General features: G+C 44.6%; 1 protein-coding gene across 1 annotated transcript; it reads right to left on the reverse strand.

Moving 5' to 3' along the window:
• Positions 1–235: 235 nt before the first annotated feature.
• LOC110575272 (small nuclear ribonucleoprotein G-like) lies at positions 236–460 on the reverse strand. The gene has a single exon (XM_044911826.1). The coding sequence runs from the start codon at positions 458–460 to the stop codon at positions 236–238; it is 225 nt and encodes a 74-aa protein (XP_044767761.1).
• Positions 461–14,267: the final 13,807 nt, after the last annotated feature.

Genomic DNA, 14,267 nt, shown 5'->3' on the forward strand with positions numbered 1-14,267 from the left:
AAATCTGACAGTGCCGTTCCAAGCCATGTTGGAGCCTGAGGCAAAAAAAAAAAAGTGTGTCCCTATATACATGTTTTTATGTATTTTTTTTGACTATTATAAAAGTTTATTTAACAAAAAAGTTCAATATGAAAATGCACACGACCGGATTTTTATATTGTAGTAAAACAGGTACTATGGAGGGGATATGTGGAAACAGTTGATGTCTTCTGATGAACACACCCATTGTTTATACTCACTCCAAGGCTTCTAACATGATGATACTATTTCCTCGTATTACCACCATTCCAGTATTGTTCTGTTGCCCACCAGTCGCCATCTCCACACATTCATCTATCACAAGATGCATAAACAGATCGAACCCCCGCAATATTCCCTGGACATGTCTGCCACCATTTAATTTCAATGATAATTTCTTGTCCATAAAGTTTTTCAACTCAGGAGGGTGAGCTTTGCTCATGGTGTCTACTCGGCGAGCTCAAAGATCTGTTTTTATGTATTTTTAAAGGTGTTTTTTCCCCAGAAGTAGATTTAGAAATTATCGTTGATGTGTTTGTTTTAAATCCAAAAACTTAAATTAAATTAAAACCTTGGGCGCCTGGCTGGCTCGGTCGGAAGAGCACACAACTCTTGATCTTGGGGTCGTGAGTTCGAGCCCCACATTGGGCATAGAGATTGTTCAAATAAATAAAATCCAAAAGAGTAAAATTATAATTAATAAATCCTGTTTGGGGCATAAATAAAATACTGAAGCCCAAAATAATGGTGGGAGTTTGAATATACCTACTTTTACATTTTTCAGTGTTTTTTTTTTCCAACTACTTTAGTTTCCATTTGGTGAGATAATTTTTCTGTTTTCCTTGCCTTGCCAAATTCATCCCAGCAGACCAGCACACATTTGTTTTAGAGAGAGAGCGTGAGGGGGGAGGGGCAGAGGGAGAAAGAGAAAATCCCAGGCAGATTCCCCGCTGAGCGTGGAGCCACGATGCGGGGCTCGATCCTACCACCCTGAGATCATGACCCGAGCTGAAATCAAGAGCTGGATGCTCCACTGACTGAGCCACCCAGGTGCCCCAAACCAGCAAACATTTATTAATTCCTACCTGTCCAGCACTGGGCTGGATCGTGGGGATGATACAAATACGAATAATGTAGAGCCGTTGCCTTGCAGGAGCTCGTGGTCTTCTAGAGAGTTCAGACCCCGCACCCCGGGGCTCCAGAAGAGGGAGAGGCTGCAGTAGGTTCTGCAGCTAGAGAAGACTACTTGGAAGAGTGGCAGTTTAGCTGGAAGCAGAATGTGTCAGAGCCTAGAGTCTGCAAGAGGGGGTGTGGACAGAGGGAACTGGAAGGAGATGAGACAGGAAGCGGAGGGGAGCCCAGAAAGAGACAATCTTGAAAGAGTAGTTGAGGAGGGACTCTCGAGTCAGACAGCTCTGGGTTCGACTCTGGGCGCCACCATTTCCTCATTTTGCTTCCTTGTCAAGTGGGGGTGTGCTGGATATCCTCTGCATGCCCCCCCACCCCCGCTTCTCTATCCTGCTCTGCTACCAGGATGCAGATCTTAATGGACTGCGTCAGCGGGCTCCTCTCCCCTCTGGCCTCCGGTCGGATTGGGCCAAGGGAGGCACTAGCTGGAGGCTGGGCATCAGGAGAGTGGGGGCAGTGTGCTTCCTCACCTGGCTTCCTCCTTGCTTCGTGGGTGCAGGCCGTCTGCATCCCTCTCCCCACAGCCACCCACGGCTTTTTCAGGGCACACCCCCCGTCTTTTGCACCCCCAGCCTGGGGTGGTGAGGGCGCCCGGCTCATGCTAGCACCCTTGTGCTTCCACAGGCTTTGTCAGTTTCCCTAACTCTGTCCACACTGTTACAAGTAGTCTCTTCATTAAAGTCCCCTTATTTACCTGTTTGGAAGGTGCCATCTCTTTTCTTCTGGCATGTGGCACGCAGTAAGTGCTCATTAAACGTTTACCCTTATACTACACCGCCGAAATGAAAGCTTCTACAGTGAAGTCTCCTGCTAGAAGGCTCCGTCCTTTGCAAAGGTCCGCCTCGGGGGCCCTGCGTTAGCCTAGGTGTCAGCAAAATAGAACAAAGGATTCTCCATTCGAAGTCAGAAGCCGTGCCAGGGTAAACGTCACAATTCGCTTTCCCAACAGCCTGGCTCAGTGATGCCAGCCAGATAATTATTCCAGGCAATTTCTCCTGCCATTGTTCCCTTGGACTGGGTCCATCACTTTGTCACCTGGTGCAGAGGCCTCAGTGAGCGGTGTATCAACATGCATTTCAAGCAGCTGTGTTTCCGTTTTTGTTTCTGTCTTTGGATCAGTGCAGGTCAGCCCTTCACTGCACTCACAGTCTATGAAATAAAGACCTCGTCGGAGGCCCCCTGGCCCTCCCCACTCCCTCCCATGTGTGGGTGCAGCAACGTCGGGATCTCAACCGTGGCACCGTCGGGCTCTGTGTCAGGGACCTCCCTGGATGGACTTGTGTGTTGTGTTGATCAGTCAATGCAGAGGAGTTTTATTTCTGAGAACGTTGTTGCACCAAGCCATAATCTGTGGCCTTGGTAGAGATATCACTCTGGCCTCCATTTTCCTCCTGAAGCTGCCAGAAATCCCAATCCTGTCCCCCTCCCTTCATTGTTGATGTCATCATTGAAGACGCTGTTCCGAGAATGGTCCCTCTGATCTATCCTGTAAGTTTACAAAAGCTACAAACAGTGTTCTGAGATGATGTACATCAATTCCTCTGGGCGGGGGGGTTATGGTTGTAACCATATGAAGCGTTGTGCTTAACACCTACTGCGCATCGATGCTGGGAGACTCCTGGTTTATTATCGGCGTGTCTGTCTTAGTGGTTTCTCATTAAAGCAGAGCTCAGTGTTGCTGCTCTGTCACCGCAGGATGTGGCCTCCGGGTCGCTCTGGTGGGTGTCCCCAGCTCTCTGGTAGGGCCTCCATTTCCCTCTCCGGAGACAAAGCCAAGGCCTTGGGACTCAGGCCTGACGCTTCTGTAACAATTTCAATTCTTCCTTAGGTCCCTTTGAAAAAACGGCTATACCCACACACGTGACTGGGAGTGCAGGCTTATGAAAAGTAAACAGGCCCCCTTCGTTCTGGGGGTGGGGGGGAGTGCTGTTCAAATAGAATGCACACAGCTCGAGAGTGTCCAGCGCATCTACACGTTCATTAACATTCCACTTCAGCCCATCCCCGTCTCAGCATTGTGTTTCTAGGCAAGTCCCTTTGTTTGCTGTGTCACTATGTCATCCTTCCACTGTTTGCTCCCTTTCTGGAATTGATGGACTTGGATTTCAATACGTGCTTCACTGCTACACGGGTTTGGAACCACAGCAGGATTATTTTTACCCCATTCTTTCATCCATTCATTCAGCTCCACGCCCAGCGTGGAGCCCAATGCTGGACCTGAACTCATGACCTTGAGATCAAGACCTGAGCTGAAATCAAGAGTCCGACGCTTAACCGATGGAGCCACCCAGGCACCCCCCCCGCCCCATTTATTTTTATTGTGAGCTTGAACCACTCTACTAAAAAATAAAAATAAAAAGACTCAGAACCGGATGCACATTCAATTCTATCTGTGTCACTCCAAGTTCACTTATGACCTGGGCTGATGCACGGACTGGGTTCCTGAAGCTCTGTAGTCAATGTGTACACACTGTTTCACTTAATGTTATTGTGTACACACATCATAGATAACAGAGCCCACATACTTGTCATCTCGAATGGCTGGAGAGAATTCTGCCACGGAAGCTCAGCACTTTAGAAGACATCAGATTTGCATCTTTCTCCACTTGTGGGTGGCACTTCAAAGTGTACGAGCTGTAGAGAGAGTTCTGCTTCTCTCTGGCCACGAGTCAATAACAAGACACAATATGAATTAAGTCACATCGGAAACAAAACTCGGCAAGTTGAATTTAATTAGTATATATTGTTACAGGGCAGTCTAGTCTCTCCTGGGTAAGGGCCTGATGTTGCCAGGCTCCAGTTATCATTTACTCAGCCGAGTGCAGAAGGTGTGATTCGAAACAAACCTGAGCTGTTTTGAAATGTGGTTCTAAGGGAGCTTGACTTTCATTTACCTTTGAGACGCCCACCTTCTGCTGGGTGCGTTGGCTTGGATCCTTTTCATTTGCACCACAGGGAACTGGATCGCCATTGTTTTCCCTCCAAGCGTTCGTGTCTTTCTAATTTCCTGGTTCCTGTGGTCTGACAAAGCCTCACTGACCGTAAGCGCTGTGAGATGGACGTGTTACAAGCTGGCGAAATACTAGGTTCATTTCCCTCCCAGCAAGGGGTAAGTATACAGTCTCTTGCTGAGGGTGGACGAGTCCCCTGGATATGATCATTTAAGGCCATTCAGTGCCTTTTGACTTATCTACCTGTTTCAGCCCAATTCAACCTTGGGATAGCACACTTTGTATCTGTGGCAGATTCCAGTGCAGCACTAACATCTCTACCTTCTTGAAATAGCCAGGAGAAAGACTACCATTTGCACGGCAAATCGGGTGGATGAGAGAGGCCATTGACGGGTTTGTTCAGAAGAAACCGCTCGGTGGCTACGGGCTGCATTGTGTCCACAGTGATTGAGCACCTCACCTCAGAGCAGTGGCCCCAAAGGGTGCTCGGCCCCACAGTTGTCCGAAGCAACTGTCTTTTTAAGTAAGCACTACGCCCAACGTGGCGCTTCCACTCGTGACCCTGAGATCAAGAGCCGCGCGCTCTACCGACTGAGCCGCCCAGGCGCCCCGTGATGGCCTCTCCTAACAACTGGTTTACACTTACAAATCCCCTAGCTAGAGGCAGAAATGTGTTCCATGGGCAGATTACAGAATTAAGTGAAGTAGCCTACTGTGAAAACCAAGCCATGACCTTGGCCTCCTTTTAAACTCTGGTCTAAGCAGCTGAACTTACTAGTCACTGCTTATGAGCCATCCTTGCTACTGGAAAAACAATTCATGCACGTTTGCAGCTGATAACGGGATGTAATAACCCAATACAGTGGGTGGCCCAGGAAATCAATCTTTGCAAGTCTGAAAGAGGCAGTAACTAATGTGGTAGTCCTTTGCTTTTTTAGGGAGCTCTGTTTAGCATGGCTAGGAACCTTGCGCTAATAAGGTTTCACCCTTTATTTGCTTACTGAACTATGAATTCATTTGTTCAATGATTCATTCATTTGTTCATTCATTTACCAAATATTTATTAAGCACCTTATGTGTCCCAGGCATTGCACTAGGTTTAGAGGCTACAGAGGTAAATAAGGCAGTTTCTATTCTGGAGGGCCTCACGTGTTAATTACTACTACTACTACTAATTATATTACAATTGTTTTATTACTATTGCTATTATTATTGGATTATAGTGTGATAAATGCTAAACCAAGGCATATACACGTACTATGGGATCACAGATGAAGTAACTACTCTTGGGGCAGGAGGTGGTGAGGAAGGATGTCACAGACTTGGTGTTGAAGACTGTGTAGGAGTTCACTAAACAAAGAAAGTCAAGGATTCATTGGGTTATTGAGATCAGATAATTTTTCACTTTAATGCAACCAGAGAAGAAAGTTTTTCTTCTACTAAGAAAACAGGTTCATATTTTTTCTAATTTCATTTGTACCCATGTTCATTTACTCCTTCATTCATTCAATATATTTAAAATTTTTTCCAGTTTATTTATTTATTTATCCATAATCGACCATAACATGGTATTAGTTTAAGGTGTATGACATAATGATTTGATATATGTATATATTTGATAAATTGGATATATTCCAAAATGATTGCCACAATAAGTTTAGTTACCATCCATCACCTTATATAGTGACAAGGTTTTTTTCCTTATGATAAGAGCTTTTAAGATCTACTGTCTTAGCAACTTCCAAATATATAATATGGTATTGCTAACTCCAGTCATCATGCTGTATGTTACATCTCTAGAACTTATTTATTTTACAACTGCAAGTTTGTACCTATTGACCACCTCCATCCAATTCCCCCACCCCCGACCCCCTGCCTCTGGCAACCACCAATCTGATCTTTGTTTCTGTAAGATTGGGTTTTTTTCCCCCCGGATTCCACATATAAGTGAGACCATACAGTATTTTTCTTTCTCTGTCTGACTTATTTCACTTAGCATAAAGCCCTCACGGTCTACATTGTCACAAATGGCAGGATTTCCTTCATTTTCATGGCTTAATAGTATCCCATTGTGTGTGTGTGTGCACATGCATGCACACACACTACGTTTTCTTTATCCATTCATCCAATGATGGACACCTAGGTTGTTGCCATGTGTTGGCTGTTGTGAATGATACGGCAAAGCAGATGGAGCACTTACGATTCACTGAGTATGTACTAGGGGCTATGGCCCTATTCTAGGTACTGAGGAAACAGCTCTAAAAAATTCAGACAGAAATTCCTGCCCTCTTAGAGCTTACCTTCTATTAGGTAAGGAGACAGACAACAAAGAAATGAACAAAAACATCATATATATATATATATATATATATATATATATATATATAAGAAGAAGAAGGTAATAAGTTAAAAGTTCTCTGAATAAAGTAGGAAAGACATACAGGGAGTGGGTCACTCACACCTGATGATGGTGGTAAAGGAAGGCCTTGCTGAGAAGGTAACATTTGAGGAAAGAGGCAGGAAATGAGATCAGAGAGGTAGCAGGAGGTCAGGCCGCGTAGAACCTTGTCAAATCTAGTAAGGTATCTGGCTTTTACACAGAGACGAGAAGCCCTTGGAAGCAATAAAATCATGGATGCTGGTTGAAAATTTGGCTCTCAGATTTTCCGGAAACTCCTGCAAGGAAACAAGCATGAATATTTTCCGATGAGGGGCGCCTGGGGGGTGCAGTCGGTTGAGTGTCCGACTCCTGGTTTTGGCTCAGGTCATGATCTCAGGGTCCTGAGATCAAGCCCCGCGTGGGGCTTTGTGCTCAGCAGGGAGTCTGCTTTTCCCTCTCCCTCTGCTCCTCATCCCTACTCCCTCTCTCTCTCTCATAAATAAATAAAATCTTAAAAAACATATTTTCCAGTGTAAACAATAAAGTATATTTTTAAAAGCTTTTTTTTTTGCAATGAGTTAAAAACTTCCTTAAAAAACTTTTCATAGGGCCGCCTGGGTGGCTCAGATGGTTAAGCGTCTGCCTTCAGCTCAGGTCCTGAGCCCAGAGTCCTGGGATCGAGCCCCGCATCGGGCTCCTTGCTTGGCGGGGAGCCTCTTTCTCCCTCTCCCTCTGCCTGCTGTTCTCCCTGCTTGTGCTCTCTCTCTATCAAATAAATACATAAAATCTTAAAAAAAAAACTTTTCATAACGTTAAAAAATAAAGTTTTCATTAAAGTCATGATTTTAGACTATTTCGTGCCAGAACTCAGTGTTTCCCTTGATTATGGCTCCTGATTCTACTGCTCTGTCTGCCCCCTTCACCCCGCATTTAGAAAGTGCCGAGATTACAGATGGCTGACAGGAGTGTGAGGTGCCTCACAGGAACATCACCCCCAAGGAAGGGGCACAGACAGCACAAATGGGGTGACTTGGCAGGGAGTGGGTGTTTGGGGGTCTTGATAGAGAAAAACGCTTGCAGAAGAATCCTTGAAGCTCCTTCTGAACCTCTGGGAAATACCCGTGACGAGACTTCTAAATACATAGACCTATGTATTTAAAGTTGGACAATGACAAGAGCCTATCCTTGAAGACTGTTACTGCTCAACATTGAATAACACTAACCTAGATTTCAGCCTGCTTTTTTTCCAACAAACAAAGAAAATGAAATGTAGTTCAAACATTCACATTTGGCCCTCCCTAAAGACACTAGAGATATTCCAGAACGGGCAGCTCTCTTCTGGGTATTTCTCTGAGTGGCCACTGAGTGGCAGTCCAGGGAAAATTATTACAAGCACAACCTGGCTGGATACATATTTATTAAACGGAAACTAACATGATGCTGAGGGTGGAAATTTTTTCTGCCCCTGGACTCTTCCGCTCTCTGAGTCCTGCTGTGGACCCGCCGGAGGCAAAGGCAGGGTCATTTGTCAGTGGCCTGCCATTAGCGAAGGCCACACATCTTTCATGGCCCCTCTGGGGATGGGGTGAGGGTATCAGAAGCAGGTATGTGTTTATGTATATATGTGTAGGTCACGAACATTAATCTGCCAGTGCCGTTCAAATGGCACCTAGAGAGTTGCTCGTTTAGCTGCATAATGTGCTCTTTAAATAGAACTAAACCAATTTGGGAATGCAGCCCTATGCAGCAATTTGGTCAGGTGGTAGTGGGAGAGAGGGGAAAGGAATAATGCTGGCAGCATTTAAGAGTTGAGATGGAAATGGCAGGGAGGGGGCCAAAATGGAAGCTCTTGAAATGGACTATTGTTTACTTCTAGAAGTCCAAGCTATTTCTCGTTCCATTAGCTGGCCCCTGCTATCCTATTAAAATTGCCATGTCTTAGCGCTCCATCTCTGAATGCCACTCAAACCCCAGCATTTTGTGAGGTTCAATCCTTGGCTCTTTGCTTTTCTTCTATAGTCTTTCTCTGGGAGCTCTTGTGCGCTATTATAAGGAGGACTCCCATTTCCAGCCCCAGTCCACCCCTAGAAGACACCTCAACTGGATGCCCCACAAATACCTCAACTAATATTAGCCCTGTTATGGGTGGATTTGTGTCCTCTTTAAATGTATATGTTGAAGTCCTAACTCCCAGCACCCCATAATGTGACTGTATTTGGAGATACGGTCTTTACAGAGGTAATTAGGTAAATTGAGGTCATTAGGATGGGCCCTAATCCAATACAGCTGGTGTCCTATAAGGACAAGCAGATTAGGACACAGACGTGCACAGAGGAAAGACCATGTGAAGACTGAGGGAGAAGATGGCCATTGACGGGCTGAGGAGAGAGGCCTCAGAAGAAACTAACCCCAGTGACACCTCAATCTCAGCCTTTTGCTTTCAGAACTGTGAGAAAATAAATTTCTGTTGTTTAAGCCACCCAGTCTGAGGCACTTCGTTATGGCGGCCCCAGCAAACAGATACAAGCCCCAAACACAACTCAGTTTCCCTACTTCTTAGTTGACGACACTTTACTCGGCCCGAGCAGAGTCATCTTAGTGTCCTCCCTCTCTTTTTCCTCTCCCTTCAAACCCCTTGCTATCCCCATATAATGGAACCCAAAGCTCTATTTATTCAGTCACTGAAACATCTCCCGAATCCATCTTCTCCATCCAGACCTCGCTTCCATTGTCTTAATTCAACCCACCTCATCATCCATCTGAACTGTGCAATGAATGGCTTCTTAAAGTATATTTTGGCTTTTCATCTCTCCCTTCCTCCATATACCCTTCACTCTATCACCATTTGGCCCTTTAGATGGGAGAAACGATAGCGTTGATGGTCTACTGACGGCAATAATGCAGTGGAGAAGGAGAGATGATGAGTCAGGTGAAATGGGAAGGGGTCTAGTATGCAAGTATGCTAGGGGCGTCTGGGTGGCTCAGGTCGTTGAGCGGCCAACTCTTGGTTTCAGCTCCGCTCATGATCTCTTGGTCATGGGATCGAGCCCCACATCCAGCTCCACACTTAGTGCAGAGTCTGTTTCAGATTCTCTCTCCCTCTCCCTCCCGCTCATTTCTCTCTCTCTCTCAAAATACATAAATAAAATCTTTTAAAAAAACCAGTATGCTAGCACACAGGAGCAGTCTTCCATAAGAACACACACAGCTCATCTGCAGGAACAGAAAAGAAAGTAGAGAACATGGTACAGGTGTAGATAATGTGGTAGATTTGGTGGTGGGAGTGTAGAAGGTCTCTTCTGACCGCTGTTTTTTTTCTCCGTGGGAGAAGAAGCATGTTCGTCAATCAATCACCTGACAGTGAGAATAGTAAGGATAAGCAGTAAGCTTGAGAAAATTAGAGAAGTTATGAAATCATCGAGGCACATGGGAGAGAACTGGCCTGGGGAAGGAAGGAAGTAAGGAATAGTACATTTCAAGAGCTTCCATTTTGGCCCCCTCCCTGCCATTTCCATCTCAACTCTTAAATGCTGCCAGCATTATTCCTTTCCCCTCTCTCCCACTACCACCCGACCAAATTGCTGCCCAGATGCTGGGCAGTGCTGGACGTTTGTGGTCTTGGAGGTAAAGTGGGAGCAGTCAGCAGAACTTGGTGCTTTTCTCTAGCTAGAGCGGGCTGCACAGAGGCAGGTCCAGTGCTGTTGGAGAGTTAGATCTCACCAGGTTGGGGGTTTGCCAGGTGAGAATAACAGGAATATGGAGGCCAGGAGATTGAAGAGGATGACCATAATGATGGACTGAAGAATTTATTTTTTTTAAGATTTTATTTATTTATTTATTTATTTATTTATTTATTTATTCGTGAGAGACAGAGAGAGAGAGAGAGAGAGGCAGAGGCAGAGGGAGAAGCAGGCTCCCCGCTGAGCAGGGAGCCCAACGCAGGGCTCGATCCCAGGATCCCGGGATCATGACCTGAGCTGAAGGCAGACGCTTAACCATCTGAGCCACCCAGGTGCCCCGGACTAGAGAATTTAATGCCAGGAAGGAAGTGAAGCTTTGAGGGGCCGAGGATCAGTGAACAGATGGTACGATCAGCAGACTTTAGGACACTGCGGTTGAGGGAGTTCCGGTTCAAAGACAAGGGAGCTGGAGGGTTAGGAGATGGTCCCCTGAGTGGGGAGCTTAAAAATGAGTTTGGGGTCAGTAGTGGCAGTGAGATTCTGGGGAGAGAGGTCAAGGCGGCTCGGAGACAAGATCATTGGTGGAGAGGAGTTCAAGGAGTGAGAGGCCAGAGTGGAGGAAGGATCATCTATATGTATATTAAAACCACTAAGAATGATGACTAGTATAGAGTTTTAGAGAGATTATGGTCCCAGAGCTAAAACTGACATCAGAAACTTGTAGTTTGGGCCCTTTGGAAATGACAATTCTCAACCAATACCAAGCAAAGCCATCTACAATTTCTGACACTGTTGCTTCCAATATCTGTCACATCCCTCATTCTCACCACCTCTTGACTAAAGCCGAGACCTATCGGCTTTACTGCTCTGATACACAAAGCTTGGCTAACATGTCTCTAATTCCCAAAGCAACTACCTTCACCAGAATAGGAATTTTTATTCTAAAATTTCGCGAAGCATTAATCCAGCTTTCTAAAAACATTTAAATGTTTTCTTTTTTTTTCTTTTCTTTTAAGATTTTATTTACTTGAGAGAGAGAGAGAGAGAGAATGAGCAGGGAGGAGGGGCAGAGGGAGAGGGAGAAGCAGACTCTCCGCGGAGCAGGGTTCCTGACGTGGGCTCCATTCCAGGACCCCCAGATCCTGACCTGAGCCGGAGGCAGACACTTAACCCATTGAGCCACCCAGGTGCCCCTAAATGTTTTCAAATATAATGTGCCTTGGGCATTCACAGGCTTAACTTTCGAGATCTCTATGTTTAGGGGAAATCCAGGATGTCCACACCATGTCGTGATTTCCTGAGGTACAAGTCTGAACTTCATTCCCTACCGGGCTGAGGTGCAGAATAAGACAATGGGTGACCAACATGTGTTAAGTCGAGCCAACCGCCCAGATTCCCCAGCTCAGAACAGGAACGCCGATGAAGTCAAAACAATTTTGCTCCTGTCCACCCCTACCGCACACCGTGTAAAATAAAGGCCCTGAAAAGAAAGCCTACTGCTGGCGCTGGCAATGAAAGTGAGCAGAAATGAAGGGAATCTAAGAAGGCGGTGATTCTTTTGCAGAACACAGAGGCTTTGTGAGGCAAATCACATATCACAGTGATATTTCAGAATTTCAAGGACCTTCTGTACAGCTGTACAGAAGAAAGACAAATCTGCATATTCTTTCTCCAGCACTTCCGCTTCGGAATAGGCAAAACATGTCCTCATAGCTATACCTCCCCAACACTACCCACCCCCAACACTTGCACTCTTTGCAAATCAAGTACAATAACAAACATTTGCTTTGTGTAAGAAAAATTAAAACCACAACCAGTTGGCTCTTCCTCTACCTGTAACAGTAGGTTTCCCTCTTACAGAGATTAGGATAAAACTAGAAATTTTGGTGTCTTAGTCAAGCTTGTTAAAATAGGATTCTCCCTGTACAGGCAAATGTCACAAAGGCCAGAGAAAGATTTAGGTCAAATGGACGAGGACTTTAATTATCAACCGTGCACGTTTTCAGCTCCTAGAGCCTTCTGTGAAACCCCAGGCTGCTTGCCCCAGGTAACTACTCTATTATTGAAGCGAGTTGGAGATGATTCCTCAGGGAGAAATTATAATTGGAAGTGTCGTTTATCTTAAACTTCTATCCTAAAAGACAAGATCCTGGGCACAAAGCCAAGAACCCCATATATTTAGAATATTTTTAAAACCCTTGAACAAGGAAGCATGCTTCAGTGCAAGTTTAATGTTCAGGGTTCTCTTGAGACATTTTTAAAAGGAGGGCAAATAATAGATACTTAAGTTTATTTTAATGATATCTTTGTGGAAGTCCCTAAGGTCCCTTCCAGCCCTAAGATCCTGTGATTCTAGGTCTGACGAAACTATTTTAAAGGACTCACTGAAGGGATAACCACAAATAACCTACCCTGGGGAGATTTCTAATGAGCAATTGATCTGCATTGTAAGAAGTGCGAGACCACATCTTGATCTACTTTGGTATCCACCACAGGGTCTATCAGGAACTTAGACCTATAGAATTTTATCCACGAAATCTTCTTGTTGACAGATGACTTAAGAACAATGAAGTTGGAGAGGGCACTGCATTATTTTTTTGTGAGAGGTCATAATGATGAATTATAGGGTCATAGATTTCAGAGCTTGATGAGACCATTGGGATCATGTAATTCAGTGTTTTCAATTTGTAAAGCCCTGGAAACTTTTCTTCTAACAGAATACATTAGTTTGTTTGCAGTAGGGATGGGGATCCTGGAGACCTGGACCTCTGCAAAACACAATTTAAAAAGATACTGATCTAGTCCAAAACTCTCAAGACATTAGGTAGCCAAGGCTATAGAGGGAAAGACAGTGGACAAGCATAGCACATCAGTGCTATAGTCCTTGACTCTCCTTTGACTCGTGGTTTTTCCTGGGTTATGTCATAAATACTTTGGTTCTTAACCATCAGGTCCTATCCCTGTGATCATTTGATCATCACACCCCAGCTGAGCTGAAATATTTCCATTTAACTCAATTCAACTCAAATTTATTTCATTTGGCAAACAGAAAAAATAAATCTGAATTTCATAGGATTTGTGGCCTGGAATTCAGATTTTTTTGTTTTTGTTTTTGTTTAAGGAGACTCCATGCCCAACGTAGCGCTCAAACTCACAAGCCTGAGATCGAGAGTCGCATGTTCTACTGACTGAGCTAGCCAGGCACCCTTGGAATTCAGATTTTTAAGGTCCTCTCCAAACCATGTGAAATCTAAATCCAGTAGTGAAGGATGGTATTAGGAAGCAATATTAATAGGTTTATCGTTTTTTTCTGACGTTCATGATTACTGAAATTAAAGGAAGAGAGAGGGTTTCATTGTGCACATAATTAAGGGAAATTAAGACAAAAAACACTGAGTTTTGTGAGGGCAGGGATATTGCATATTAGATCACTACCGTATTCCCAGTGCTTAGTACAACGCCTGCAGATAGTGTGATGGTTAATTGTATTTGTCCACTTGGCTGGTCTAAGGGGTACCCAGATAGCTGGTAAAACCTTATTTCTGGGTGTATCTGTGAGGGTGTCTCTGAAAGAGATTAGTCCTTAAATCAGTAGACTAAGTAAAGATTGCCCTCACCAGTGTGGGTGGGCATTATCCAATCCATTGAGGGCCTGAATAGAATAAAAAGGCAGAGGAAGGGAGAATTCACTCTTTTTACTTGAGCAGAAACATCCGTCTTCTCCTGCCCTCAGGCATCAACACTCCTGGTTCTCAGACTTTTGGACTCAGGCTAGGACTTAGACCATTGGTCCCCTAATTCTCAAGCCTTTGGACTTGGACTGAATTATAGTAATGGCTTTCCTGGTTCTCCAACATGCAGACAACAGATCAGGGGACTTCTTAGCCTCCATAACCATGTGAGTCAATTCCTATAATAAATCTATCTATCTATCTATCTATCTATCTATCTATCTATCTATCTATCTAATTATATATATCCTATTGGTTCTGTTTCTCTGAAGAACCCTGACTTAATACAGATAGTAAGTGTTAGATGAATATTTATTGA

This window comes from Neomonachus schauinslandi, chromosome X (genome assembly GCF_002201575.2).
Source record: "Neomonachus schauinslandi chromosome X, ASM220157v2, whole genome shotgun sequence".
In the NCBI taxonomy this organism is placed as follows: Eukaryota; Metazoa; Chordata; class Mammalia; order Carnivora; family Phocidae; genus Neomonachus; species Neomonachus schauinslandi.

Bases quoted from the DNA above. Each gene is read 5' to 3' on its own strand.
- LOC110575272 (XM_044911826.1), bottom strand. From the start codon at position 460: ATGAGCAAAGCTCACCCTCCTGAGTTGAAAAACTTTATGGACAAGAAA.